The sequence below is a fragment of the Pseudorca crassidens genome, chromosome 5 (assembly GCF_039906515.1).
Source record: "Pseudorca crassidens isolate mPseCra1 chromosome 5, mPseCra1.hap1, whole genome shotgun sequence".
NCBI classification, from domain to species: domain Eukaryota; kingdom Metazoa; phylum Chordata; class Mammalia; order Artiodactyla; family Delphinidae; genus Pseudorca; species Pseudorca crassidens.
Genome location: NC_090300.1, coordinates 33,061,370 through 33,074,854, shown reverse-complemented (window position 1 = coordinate 33,074,854; position 13,485 = coordinate 33,061,370). Strand labels below are relative to the sequence as shown.

The 13,485-nt window shown below is 40.1% G+C and overlaps 1 protein-coding gene across 4 annotated transcripts in view; it reads left to right on the top strand.

Moving 5' to 3' along the window:
• Positions 1-13,485, top strand: part of ARMC8 (armadillo repeat containing 8) — a 106,606-nt gene that overhangs the window by 62,989 nt on the left and 30,132 nt on the right. For all 4 annotated transcript variants that reach the window (XM_067737707.1, XM_067737708.1, XM_067737705.1 and 1 more), the window contains 2 exons: positions 11,937-12,019; positions 12,331-12,412. In XM_067737707.1, the coding sequence (XP_067593808.1) occupies positions 11,937-12,019; positions 12,331-12,412 (165 nt within the window). The remainder of the gene's footprint in view (positions 1-11,936; positions 12,020-12,330; positions 12,413-13,485) is intronic.

Genomic DNA, 13,485 nt, shown 5'->3' with positions numbered 1-13,485 from the left:
TATACTTCAGAAGCATCAGCTCTTTTTTTTAGTTTATCTCTTATTAAAATGACAAGATGTCTTCTTACTCTTATAATTATATTTTTAAATATATTTAAAATACTTGTTTTCAAAACTCTTTGTTGCTATAGCATACCCTCTGAAGCACCAAATGTAATATTGCTTTTCTTGGAGTTAAATAGAATATACAATATAAATCAATAATTTGTTAGTATCATAAGTAGTAGATGTCTTGAGAAAAGTAAGGAGGCCAAATTCTGTCTAATGTTGTTTATCTAAGTATTACTTATTACTGTCTGTGGTTGCCATAGATGTCATTTCTCCAAAGGGTCATCATTCATATGAAACCATATCTCAAATACATGTGTTCAAATTTTGAACAAATGTAAATCTTCTATGTTTTAGAAGTTACACGATTTTAAAGTATATTTGTAAATTTAGGTCAGTTTTTCTTAATATCTTTCTGCTATCTCTTAAACTTGATAAGCACTTCACTTTGAACATTTTAATCATTTGTTATTGCTTTATTTTATTACTAGTTGGTCTTCTGTGTAACAGTATAATTGTACCATGAATTTATATTTTAAAACATTTTGTGAAGTTCAGTAATTCTAAATGATCATTTCAAAGGTACACTGTCAAAATTCTGTATTTGTCTCTGCCGTGAAATCAGGCAGATGCAAAAAATTCTTTCTGAGCCGTAGTCTACATGTTGAAACAAATGCCTTGAACGTTTTGAAGGTTTTCGACGGTACCACAGAAGTAGCACCCTTCAGGACTTGGTTCTGCTACTGAATAACAACAAATTCATTCAGAATTCAGAATTCCTTGACTTAATCTGTGGTTAAATTGTTAGTTATCGTCTGAAAGCTAATCTACCAAAGAATTTTAAATGAACTCTGCAACATTGATTCATGATGGTAAGTATTTTTAAAGAGTTCACCATGACAGGACCAGGTTTTGCCACTTGCCCACAGTATTGAGACCCTTGGCCTTCAGCATACTGAAAGAAGCAAACCTGGGAGTGATAATGCTATATACAGAATAGAGGTATTTATAAAATCAAGTAATGAACTTATATTTCAGAGTTTCATTAAGTGGAGACATAAAATTGAGTGTTTTACTGTTATTTGTGGTATTGTAGTTGCATAAATCATTGAATTATACTTCTTGTTTTTTTTAAATAGGAAGTACAGATTGATTGTTTCATTAGTTATTTACAATCTAAGACAGGTGATTATAAACCAAGAAATGGGCTAAAATGTGGTCTATATTAGATCTGTAGAACTAAAATTAGTGACTTAGTTGGATTTTCAAGAATTTTCTATCTGGAAATGAATGAAATGTTTGGGATGATAAAATTTGTGGAGTAGTAGACCTTGAGAAGATTGAGTTTGTGATGAAGAACCAGAACCAGTGCTACACTCTTTCCTGTGATTAAAATGCTAGCACAGGAGTCAGCAAACTATATCCTGTGGGTACTTATTACCTATGTAATTATCCTGTAGCGTGTGAGCTAAAAATGGTTTTTGCATTTTTAAATGGTTGGAGGAAGAAAACCGAAAGAAGAAGAATATTTCCTGACATATGAAAAGTAAATTAAATTCAAATTTGTGTCCATAAAGTTTTTCTCTCTTTATCTTTTTTCAACTTTATTGAGATATAATTGACAAAATGTCTATCAAGTTTTATTGGAATATAGCCACGTTGATTTGTTTATGTGTTGCCTGTGTCTGTTTTGCACTACAGTGGCAGGTTGAGATGTTGGCTGCACAATCACAAGGCCCACAAAGCCTAAACTAAAATATTTACCATCTGGCCCTTTGCAGAAAAACTTTGCCCACCCTGTGCGAAAACTGCATAGCTTAAACAGAAACGACCATAAACCAGTTTGATGAAAAACTGCATTTCCCATTTGCCTCTTCGCACTGAACTACAGAAAGAAATGGGACCCTACCAAAGCCCAGGATCGGGGTGGGGTGCGGAGATCAGTTGTCTGACTTCCTGAAAGAGAGGCATTATCAAATGTTGACAGTATAACACTGTCACTGGATTCTTTCCTACATGCTGATTCCCTTGTTTGAATGATTTTGGCATGTGACAGAACCCAGACAAATTGGGTAATAACTATGACTTTTGGTTATGGTAGGATAACCAAAAGATTATCTGTGTATTAGATTAGATTAGTGTATTGATCTGTGTATTAGATTAGATTCTGTGTATTGATTAGCAGAGTTGCCAGAATAAGATTTTTCACCATGCCAATGAGAAAAATTAAGATCCAGTTGCCTTATTAAGCAAATATCCATTCAGCCTTTGCTATATACAAAGCCTTGTGTTAGGTGGTATGGGGGCATGTAAAAGGCACGTAATTAAGTATTTACATCAAGAGATAATCTGTTTGGGAAATGAAATTTAACAGAACTACCATTTATTGAGCACTTACTGTGTGCTGGGCACTGTGCTGATAATCAGCGTTAGCACATTATCTCCCTTAAACCTTATACAACCTTGTAAGATAGCTATTGCAGGTCAGGAAACAAGTGATTTGACCAAGACCACACAGCTAATAAGTGATAGCCCATGCATCGTGTCCCAGTCTCTCTGACTCCAAAGCCTATGCTGTTAACCTCTTCATTACTTTACTCATGTAGAATTAAATGCCATTACTAGAGCCAAATTATGATATGAAATGGCAAGAAGTGTCACTGGAGAATGTGTGATAGTCTGAAGTAGTGCTATGAATTCAGAAAACTTAATAGTTTGTATTAATTGGTTGCAAAATATCAGATTCAGAAAATGTGTCTTTTCTCTCACACAGTTTTTGGTACAAAGTGGATAATGAGATGCTTTAATCATGTCCATTTATTCATCTGGCATTTATGATACACCTCCTCCTTTGTGCCCAGGAATGAAGCAGAAGACTAGTGTGTACTTGTGGGAGCTTACAATTTAAAGCAGCTAAGGAATGAGACACTAAATTGCTGTGTAGTAATTCCAGGGCCTTGGGTGTATGTAAAAAGTCTCATCTGCATTGAAAGCCGGTTTTGCCGCGATCCACCCAAATATGATTAAAATAAGGCTGTAATTGAAGCCCATTTATATACTATAAAGAAGTTTACTTAAAAGCATTCTCACCTTTTCCTTCCAAGGTATTAAGGAATGAAAGATCTCCATATCTGTTTTACTTCTGCATAATTGGAAATGTTTTTCTAAGGCCACTATCTTGACATGATTACACTGTAAATTAATGTTCTGGAAAGGAAGCATCCAGAGTTAATGATGTCATTTCAGAATTTTATTTTGTAGACAGCTTCCTTATGGAGTAGATTTAAACTTGAGGCAGCATTTTGAAATCTTTTAGTAGTTATCTCTTATCAAGCTGTAATGTTCATAACTGGAATGTAAGCTCCATAAAAGCAGTATTTGGTAGACACTGTGCTTGTATTTATTGAGTAAATTGTGTATGTCTGGACAATAGAATTCAGCCAGCCAACCCGTAGGATAATTAAGACTACAGGTCTTACACAAAGCAGTGGCGTGCACAGCTTTGTGTAGAGTAGGGGCTGAGCGGGGCCACTGTGTTGCACAGTTCTTAGGGCAGTGCATCATGCAGATCCCTGGCAAACAGTAAGAGATGGAAGGGAAGTTTCTAGTTCTGTTGTTTGAATAGTCACTTATAATGGTTTTATTTATGTGCTAAAATAAAAGTGTAAATCAGCAGCTGTTTAGGTTCTATTCTGCCGTAAAGCTAATGGTTGAACTTTAAAAATTGAACTCTTATGTGTAGGGAAATATTTTTTTGATAGAGGAAGTGTTGATTTATTTTTAGACATTATAAGTTTTTCTCACACACTGTGTTTGTATTTTCGGTTTTAGGAGAAGGACAGGTCGGGCCAAGAGAGTTCTCTCACTTTTCCCTAAAGTGTAGAAAAGTTTAGAACTTTGAGTTTTTCTTCTAAGCATTTAACATAAATGAAGTTTCCCAGCTATTAAGAAGGTAAAAAGGTCCTGAGGTAGAAATTACAAAATACCACTTAAAGAGGCTTATAAGCAAGAATGAAATATAGAAGCTTAAAAACAGGCCCACCCTAAGAACCCCCTCCTCTTTGTCCTCCACTTCTAAAGTGAAGTGATAACTGCTCCCAGGCTTAGACCTGCAGGAGAGCTTAGATGTTAATTTAGTTCAGTGCCTTCAAGAGAAAGGACCAAAAGGAGGCCCTGCAGATCAACTCTTATGGTGTTTTGTTTTTCAATTTCTCTGGCTAAGATGTTACAGAAAAACCCAAACAAGTTTTGGGCCAACCCAGTATTTCTCCCAACCCCCTGTCTCCCAAGATTGTGGAGTTAAGAGAAGTCTGGTATGAATGTGGATGTAAAGAGCAATAGAAGACTGAGAGAAGGGAAGAAATGCTTTGTAAAATGTTTACTGAGACTCCAGAATACAATGTTTTGATCAGTAGTCTGTCCTAAGAGAAGCTGTGATCTTTTAGAAAAAAAAAAGAGCCTCTGGTAAAAACCTTTTTTTTTTTTTTGCGGTACGCGGGCCTCTCACTGTTGTGGCCTCTCCCGTTGCGGAGCACAGGCTCCGGACGCGCAGGCTCAGCGGCCATGGCTCACGAGCCCAGCCGCTCCGCGGCATGTGGGATCTTCCTGGACTGGGGCACGAACCCGTGTCCCCTGCATCGGCAGGCAGACTCTCAACCACTGCACCACCAGGGAAGCCCTACCCTTTATTTTTTAAATATTTACTAGAGGAAAATGTCAGAAATCTTAAATTGGAGCAGTGGCAAAATATGACATAGGATAGGCTGTGGTTGGGAAGACCTGCAGTTCTCATCCAGAGCAGATGGGGCTTGTGGCCTGAGAACAGTAGGATATTAGTTCTCTTTAGGTGGTATCTGCTGAAGCTAGATCCTGATTTTAGAATGGAGATCAGATTATAAGGGAATTGAATTTAAAAGTCAGTGGAACTCACTCTGGTGGTTTCTTCACAGTGTTTTCTTAACTTTTCTTCATTGACTTGCATCCTCTCTGACCTTTGGTGTTTATACTCCAACCCAAGCTGAATGGTTGATTTGTCATTTTTCTCTCTTGTAAGTCCTGTGAGTTGTACCTTTTCTTTTTTCCTTGTCAGTCCAGTTTATTAATGATGACCTCTTTTGCCTTTTATAGTATATGCTAATCTTTTTTGGCTTAGGATGTCAGTATATAATATGTAGTTCGCACAGCACTGCTGACTTTTTAAGTTTTCTTCTTTCCTCATTTTCAAATTCAGGCCTCAACTTAGTTACTAAGGCTAAGCAAAAATCTTATCCTTAAGTGCAGTGAGTAGAAAGGACCTCACACTGGAAGTAAGAAAACCAGGTGGAGCCCCAGCTCTGCCTCAGATGTGCCTAGAGAACCTGGACCAGTGACTTAATATTTCTGAATTTCAAAGACCTCATTGTCAACTAAAGAAGGTGGATGAGTTTATTTCTAAGACCTCTGTAGATTTTAACATTATTCAACTAAAAATTAACAGCCGTAAATGGATTTAGTTCTTTCAGAGAGTTGTATCTGCTGCCATTAACGCCATGCGGAAGAATGCAGAAAGAGGATTGGTTTCCCAGTTGAACTTGTTTAGGAGCAAGCACTGCAGCTGCCCTTGCTTGATTCATGAAAGGCCATGTGCTCTTGGGGGTTTTTGTTTGTTTGTTTTGTTTTGTTTTAATAAAGGGCACATGGCATGAGAATGTACTCAGGAATTATAAATATTAAGTACTCAAGCATTTTCATGATATGCATGGCAGCATATCCTTAAGTATTCTGTGGCAAAATCAGAATGGTCACATCCTAAAACCTAGGAAAGCTGGTTTTCCATTTTTAGGGATAGATCCCTCCCCAGTCCTTTACCAATGCTACTCAGTCTACCAGATCAGCTGGCTGTACATGTTTATCTCACTCTAGTGTTTACTTTGTTATCTCTTAACCCTTCTCCTTCCTCCCAGCCTCTACCTCATTTCCAAAGCCAGTCGACTGCACTGTCATCCGATCTTGTGTTCATAGGGCTCGTCTTTAAAAAAGACAAGTTAGATGAGGGGCTGGACCTTAAGTAAGTGGCCCCAAGTAGGAAAGACGCAAGTGTGTGCCCTGAGACCCATCTACATTGACACTTATGAAACGGAAGCATTGCCATCTACAGCTAACAGGTTCAGGGCTCTTGTAGATCCTTTTTCCTTGCCACACCTACTCTTTCTTCCTGACCTCCTTGTGCTACACTCTGCTTGACTGCTTAGTCCTTGCTGCTTTAACTAGACTTTCTGGATTTCGTACCTTATCATCTTAGCTCTTAGATTGCTGCCTCTCCTGACTTACAAAGTTTGATTCCAAGTCTTCACTCTTTCTGGAGAGTTCTGTTTTGTTATCCTCTGTTGGAACTCTTTCTAGGAACCTTTCACAAAAGCCCCTTTGGAATCAAATTGTGTTTGCCTGGCCATTGTGCACATTAGCATAAGTAATTGACATTAAGAAAATCCAACTCCCTTGACTCCGAGCCCACCTGCTTTGAATTGTCTGAGAAGTTTGGTGACACCACTAAGAATCTGCCTGGTTTCACTTTCCACATCTTCTGCTTGATCTGGTTTCATCACAGTTCAGAGTCCACACTGAAGTTTGTAGTACCTGGAAAATGCTTCATCCTGGGTCTTGCTGGAAGAATAGCCATGTCTTGTCTTTCTGTTTGTTTATTTGTTTTAACTCTGTAATCCTTCAGTTCTTCAGTTTTCTGAGGAAGAGATGGTATATGACTTGGCCACAACTTAATTATGGATCCACTAGTGCTCATGGAGGGCTAGGGAATTCCTTTTAAGCTAAGGCCACCTTTATCTTGTTAACATTCCCATGTGTGCCATGAACCTCTGCCTTAGGATTATCTGGGCTCTGCATTTTCCCCATGACCCTCTAAGCTGACTACCCTTCTCTCCCCGAGGCTGTAGGGATCTCCTGTCCCAAGACAGGGGCCTCAGATGCTGTTCCAGTAGATCTTCATCTACTCCTACAAGAGCTGCAATGTCAGAGACAGAAAGCTTAGCAAAAGCATGTAGTTATGAAGACAGCAGCAGAGAGGTACACAGCACCTAGTCCATTGACCTAAAGTGTGGTCAGTTTAGGGTACAGCATATTTTATGGGATTTAATTCTATAGTTAAATGTACAAACCAGTCCTCTAAAAGAGCAGAGATAGAGAGATGGCTCCTCCACTCTGAGGATTCAGGCCACTACTGATATTCCTCCCGGCCAGGCACAGTGTCTGTGTATCTCTCTCTCTCTCTCTGTCTCTCTCTCTTAAAGCAGATTCAACAAGCTATGCCGCAGGGTATATTTGCTGAGCTATGGCTGAGGAATCTCCAACAAGAATCATGAGGCACAACAGCTTCAAGCCCCACTTGGCATTGCTCTTATATCCTGGAAAGACCTAAAGATCCTTTGTGGGGGCTAGGACTTGGCTGTCACTTATCATCAAGGCTTTACAGCACGGTACTGGGGTCGTTGAAAATGTGTTTTGTTGTACTTGGCTTTCCAAGCCCAGATCTGAGAAGCTACCTAGTGCTCTGTTAGACCTTCATGTGGGTCAGAGGGCTATGGCAGCAGCCACTGCCAGTTCCTTCCCAGCTGACCTGAAAATTTTTTCTGTGGATTTGATTCCAAACCTCTCCCTACCTCCTAATCACATTTTTATCCTCATTTTGGTTAGTGTACTCACTGTAATTCTCCTTTTATCCCTGCATAGGCACTCTCAGTAGCCTCAAGGCTACAGTTGCGGTTAGATCATGTTGCTCATTCACGTAGCCTCTTAGGATACTCTTCTGGATTAGAATCCTAGATTCATTTCACATTCTGATTTTGCATCATTTTCACCCACTTGCTCCCTGACTGATATCTTGATGGAGAAAGTAGATCAGACACTCAAGTAGTGTGCTTTCTGGAAACCTAGTAGCGTTACTGAAGTTCCTCCATGACGAATTTAGTTGCAAATCTTGGCCTCCTACTGCAGATATTTTGATAGACTATGACCTGTAGTCCGAAGGGAATATACTTTCAGATAGTCCTACTGTTTTATATCCTAAGTCAGGAGAAAAGTTTTCCAGCCACCTATAGCTATCCTCCAGCCCAAAGTGTCAGCCACCACACCCCCAAGAAACTTGAGAGAAAGCTCAAAGCTCCACTCTGTGTTGCAGTGACTGACCACTAACATAGTTCTCCAGTGTCCTCTGGCCTGAGCCAGAACATTCTCTGGTAAGGTCATTAATGGCCACTTCCCAGCCTATAGTAAAACTCCCATTCTTGACAATGGATGTTTTCCCTACTTACCTTTTGTGCTTATTTCACTCTGTTTGCCTTAAGCCCAATGGCCTGTGTCAGCTCTTTCTGACATGGATTCAAGTGGCATAGCACTTGAATAGTTAATTGCACTTGCTTGTTCAACACTGTAAGTTTGGTGGGAACAAGGGCTCTGTCTCCCGCATTGTATCTTCCAGTTTTAAAACCATGCCTAGCACTCAGTGGACACTCAGATATTTGCTGAATAGGTGAATGCGGGTATGTAAATAGGAGCTGTGCCCTGTTTGCCCTTCCTTGCCTAATCCCTGATTTTGTCCCCCTGTCCTGCACTATCTCCAGTCTCTTCTAACCAGCCTTGCTTCCCGTGTCACTTCTGAACAACACGATAGTTTTGCCCAAACAGACTAACACAATTTTTATTTACCTGACTGCAAAGAATTGGAGGTAAAATAATCATTGCTCTATCCTCTCATTTTACTGAAGGCCCAGAGAGGTCAATTGCGTTGCTCAGAAGCATAGAGCGAGTCTATACGCCTACATGATTGCTACACCTGTCCTGTGCCTTGACAGATTTACATCTTTGGTTAGATGTGGCCGGTCAATATTATCCAGAAGTCTCTTTCAAGTCTTTCCCATGCCCAGGTTTCTTAAGCACCAGAAGCCAGTCTAATAGTATTTCTCAGTTCTTGGAGAGTAATCATGTGTCCCTGTCTCTGCCCCAGCCCCCATCACTTTATTTTCTGATAATGTAGTTACACTCAGTACAGGCAGCTGTTTCTCCCAAGTTATCCCTTCTTATTCTCAAGTAAAATTTATTTCCCAAGCCACAGGGAAGGAGCTTTCAGACTTCTGCATCTAGCTATCCAGTGCCTAAGACTTTTGCCCCAAGTTTTAATTTCCTTCCCATGCTAAAGGTCCTGGTTTGGCCTTGTCTTTTTCAAGAACAGTGGCTAGTCCTTTGACTGAAGTAACCTGTCAGTCAACCAGTCTTTGACAGTTGCTGTAGCACAAAAGATTAGATAACTTGGAAAACACTATAATCCCAAACAAATAGTAATAAGGTCCTAACTAGTTTATTGGACTGAGACTAGTAAAGAAATGAATATAAGGTGTACAGTGCAAAATCACTTGATTGGGTATTCAGGAAGAGATGGAGTCAAAATTAACACAAATATAGTGCCTGGGTGACTGGGAGAATAATAACACTATCGGAGCGACAGACAGACAGATGTAGGGAAAGAGCAGGCTTAGGGAGGGAAGATAAACTTAGCGTGGGACATAATGAGTTAGACGTTCCACCAGACATTGTGGAACTTAACGTTTGTGTTTAGCAGGCCGTTGGAAATATGAAGCTAGAGGTCAGGAAAGAGAATTACCCATATCAAGCTGATTTTGATGTCACAACAGTGTCATTTAAGTAGAGTAAGGATGAACAGAGCTTTGGGACACATGTCCATTTAAGGAGGGGAAGGGGTGAGAGGTCTGTAGCTTAAAGAGGTTAATGTTTGGGCACTTACGTCTTTTAAATAGGAGTGGGAATGGGAGGTGGGGCAGGCTGAGGAAGAGGATCCAGTGGCGTGGGGCAGAGTAAAGATGCAAGAAAGGGGTGAGGGAGGGGGCAGGGATTTGAGCTGTAAGTACCCAGCTTCAACAATACAGGAGTGAAGAAGAAAGGTTATGGAGACACGTTAATGAGAAGGGGGAAGTTGAGGCAACTTGTGTCCCAGAAAGAAAGCAATGTCCCTGCAAAAATGAGGTGAGCTCAGAGGGACTGAGGGTGTGAGGGAGGTAGGAAGCGTTAGAGGTAGGAGGTAAACATCCTAAGGAGTGTGGGAGTCTCCTGCAGGGGAGTGCAAGGCTGGCGGGCCCTCAGTGAGGACTCCACTGAGGGTGGATGGCGTACCCTGAGAGACCAGGCAGCCGGGTTTGGTGGTTTTTCTACTGGAATACCAGCAGTTTGGGATCTGAAGCAGGAATGAGTTGTGGGAAGACAGTGGAAAGGAATCTAATATGTGGAGTATCTGAGCAGGGCATCCAGGTGAGAAAGAAAGGCATATGAGGGTCCGATAGATAGGCAGACGTTCCGGGGCTGGAAGTGACAATGAGGACAGAGGGTGGATGTCCATAAAGGTAACGGTGAGATTAGGTTTGGTCTGGAGAGAGAAATAGATCAATATGTAAGTTTTCTTCAGCCACCTCGGAAACTGCAAATCACTATGTTTTTAAAAAATGACCATTCCTCCTGCCCTACAACTGCAGTGTGGTTCTCTGTTCCTAATAGTTGGTAATCTTCTCTCAGGCACTGTTCATTTCAACTCTGTTTTCTTCTCTTCCCATTCGGCTTGAACATCCTGAGATTTCTCACCCTCTCCTGTTCTGTGGTCAGCCTTTAACTCCTCTCATTTTAGTCGAGGGCAGTGACCCTCAACCTTGCCTGCACACTAGACTCTAACTGAGGAGCTTTTTAAAAAACTACAGGTGCCTAGACCCCGCCACAGAGAATCTGATTTAATTGGCCTGGGACTTTGTTAAACTCCACAGGTGATCTTCCTACATGTTCCCCAGCCAGGTGTTCTCCCAGGTGAAAGTAATGACTCCCATTAATGTGTTGCCCACACTGGGAACTACCTGATGAGCACAGGACTACTCTAACTAGGGCAGTGTTACAAGCATGGCTGAGCATAAGGACTCCAGAGTCAGATGCCTGGATTCCTGTCTCAGCTCCGTGATCCTAAGCAAACTCTGGATTATCTAGAGTCTTCAATTTCCTAATGTGCTGATGAGGAATAATAATGCCTACAAAAGGCCTAAGTCACATAATGTAACATGCTTATTAGCACAATGCCTGGCACATAGAAGTACTCAACAAATAATAGTTGTTTTTGTTAATATTTGTGTTTTGATAGCATTAGCATTTTTTCTTAATATGCTATATTTCCATAGGACCACACAAATTAAACTTAATTTCTTCCACACACTATTTTGTATCTATGCATTGTTTAATGAAGGAAAATCGTAGGCTATCTTGTTTTTAAATTTCAAAAAAATAATAAAGCTTCATGATTGTAATGATTACATGTAGCAGGACTTGGTGCTACAGTGAAAGTTGGCAAGGATTACTTTTCTAAATATTTAGCTTAATTTCCACTTGCTTGGGAGGAAAGTAGCCACAGGGTGGCTCTGTCAGAAACCCACAGATTTCTTTTCATAAGGGCTAAGTGTGGACCATGATTTTTTAAGAAACTCACTGGCAGGAGAAACTCTGGCAGGAACCTGCCCAATGGTAGTTCAGTCGTATCTTGCTTTTTCTCAGTGCTGTTTATGCAACACCTCTGCAATATTTATCACATGTAATTATTGTTTTAAGTGTCTTTAAAAATAAATGAAGAAACATAATCTGCCCATAAGCCTGTCATTCAGTCTGGCAGGTCCTTGGTGGGGTAGCCCTACCTTTCTGATGAGCTGCCTGCCCCCACTGCAGAATGGTTGTTCCAGAGGCAAAAACTCTTGCTGAAAACATTAACTTAAAATGGACATTAACATACTTGCATTTACAAGCAGTGAAGTTTGTCATCTTCGTGTTGTTATTTATGCAGCATTAACCTTTTTCTCCAGATCATTGAGACTGAAAATATGATGGACCGAATTGTGACTGGCTTGTCTGAGTCTAGTGTCAAGGTGCGGTTAGCTGCCGTCAGGTATGAGCTTTAAATGGCCTGAATAAAAATCCTTTGCCGTGTGTTTAACCTGTTTCCTTTCCGGACCTTCACCGAGTAAGCACAGAATCCAAATGTTACTTGAAAGTATTCTCAGGTGAATTCATACAGTGCGTAACACTATTTAACAGAGAAGCTAGCCTGAAAAGCCTGTGAAGTCCTGAAGTAGTTGAATTAACGATGTCTGTAGATAAACTTGAAGTGTATATTAGTAATTGTGCAATGCCAAGCAGTGTGTTTGAAAAGTAAAAGTTTCGGCTTCTTGTGAAGCTAATTTTGATTATTCTTTGTAGATGTTTGCACAGTTTATCTAGATCTGTGCAGCAGCTTCGAACCAGTTTCCAGGATCACGCCGTGTGGAAACCTTTAATGAAGGTAAGAAGAAAGCAGCAAGTCCACACCTATTCCCACCGAGCCTTTAGTGTGCGAGGTAGCTGACAGCACTCTCTGGTCTAGGAGTGTATCTGATTTTTATGTTAAAGCGTTTTGAACATTTATCTCCTCAGATGTGATGTTTTAAGCCTCTTTAGAACGTGCAGAATGTATTTCTGAGGTCAGCATCTCATGTGTGACAGGGGAAGTACATGCCTGGCTTTCTTTCATTAAATGAAACTCTAGTTACTCATCTGATCTCCCTGTGTGTCTAGTATTACACTTTAGACTTATATCCAGAGTCATCTTTGTAATGTTTAGTTATAAAAAAGAAAGGAATCAGCCATTTACAGATATAACCTGCTCTTAGTCTTTTGGCAATCCCTGGATATTTTTTAAAACAATTATTACTTCTTGTCTCTCTATTCCAGAATGACTTCTTTGTTAAGACCTAAAGGTCTTTCCTTGAGGGCCAAAAAAAAAAGAAAAAGGTGGTTTAGGTCAAATAATTATCTGAATTGAGACTTAGAATATGCACAGGTTGCTACTAATAATGTTATCCCTGATACAGTATAGAACCACAGGTCAACTTAGTCTCACCATCTTTTTTTCTTTTTTTTAAGTAACTGTACACCTTGCATTTAATCAACAGATTTATTTGTTTAAGCTTTTGGTTTTTTGTTTTGCTTTTTAGTATCTACTGTGAAAGCCTCTGGGCACAGTAAGTCTACCAAAACTTTTTACTGCAGAGCTCTTGCCCCCAGCTTAAAGCCTCAGGTTATAATAGAGGCATAAGTATGGTAGAAATAGTTGGGGGAGGCTTCAGGCAGGAAGATTACAAAGTAGCTTTGAATGCAAAAGGAAGTCAGGAGGATTTTCCAGAGAGGAGTAGCGTGAACAGAAACGTTACGCTCTCCTTAGTAAAGGGATTTTACTGTTGCCACTCTTGCTTGTTCTTAGATTGCACCTTTTTCATAGCAGCTTAATCTTGATTTATTGATTCTGTCCATTCAAAACAATTTTCTTAAACATATCACTTTAACTTTTTTTTTTTTTTGGCTGCGTTGGGTCTCCGT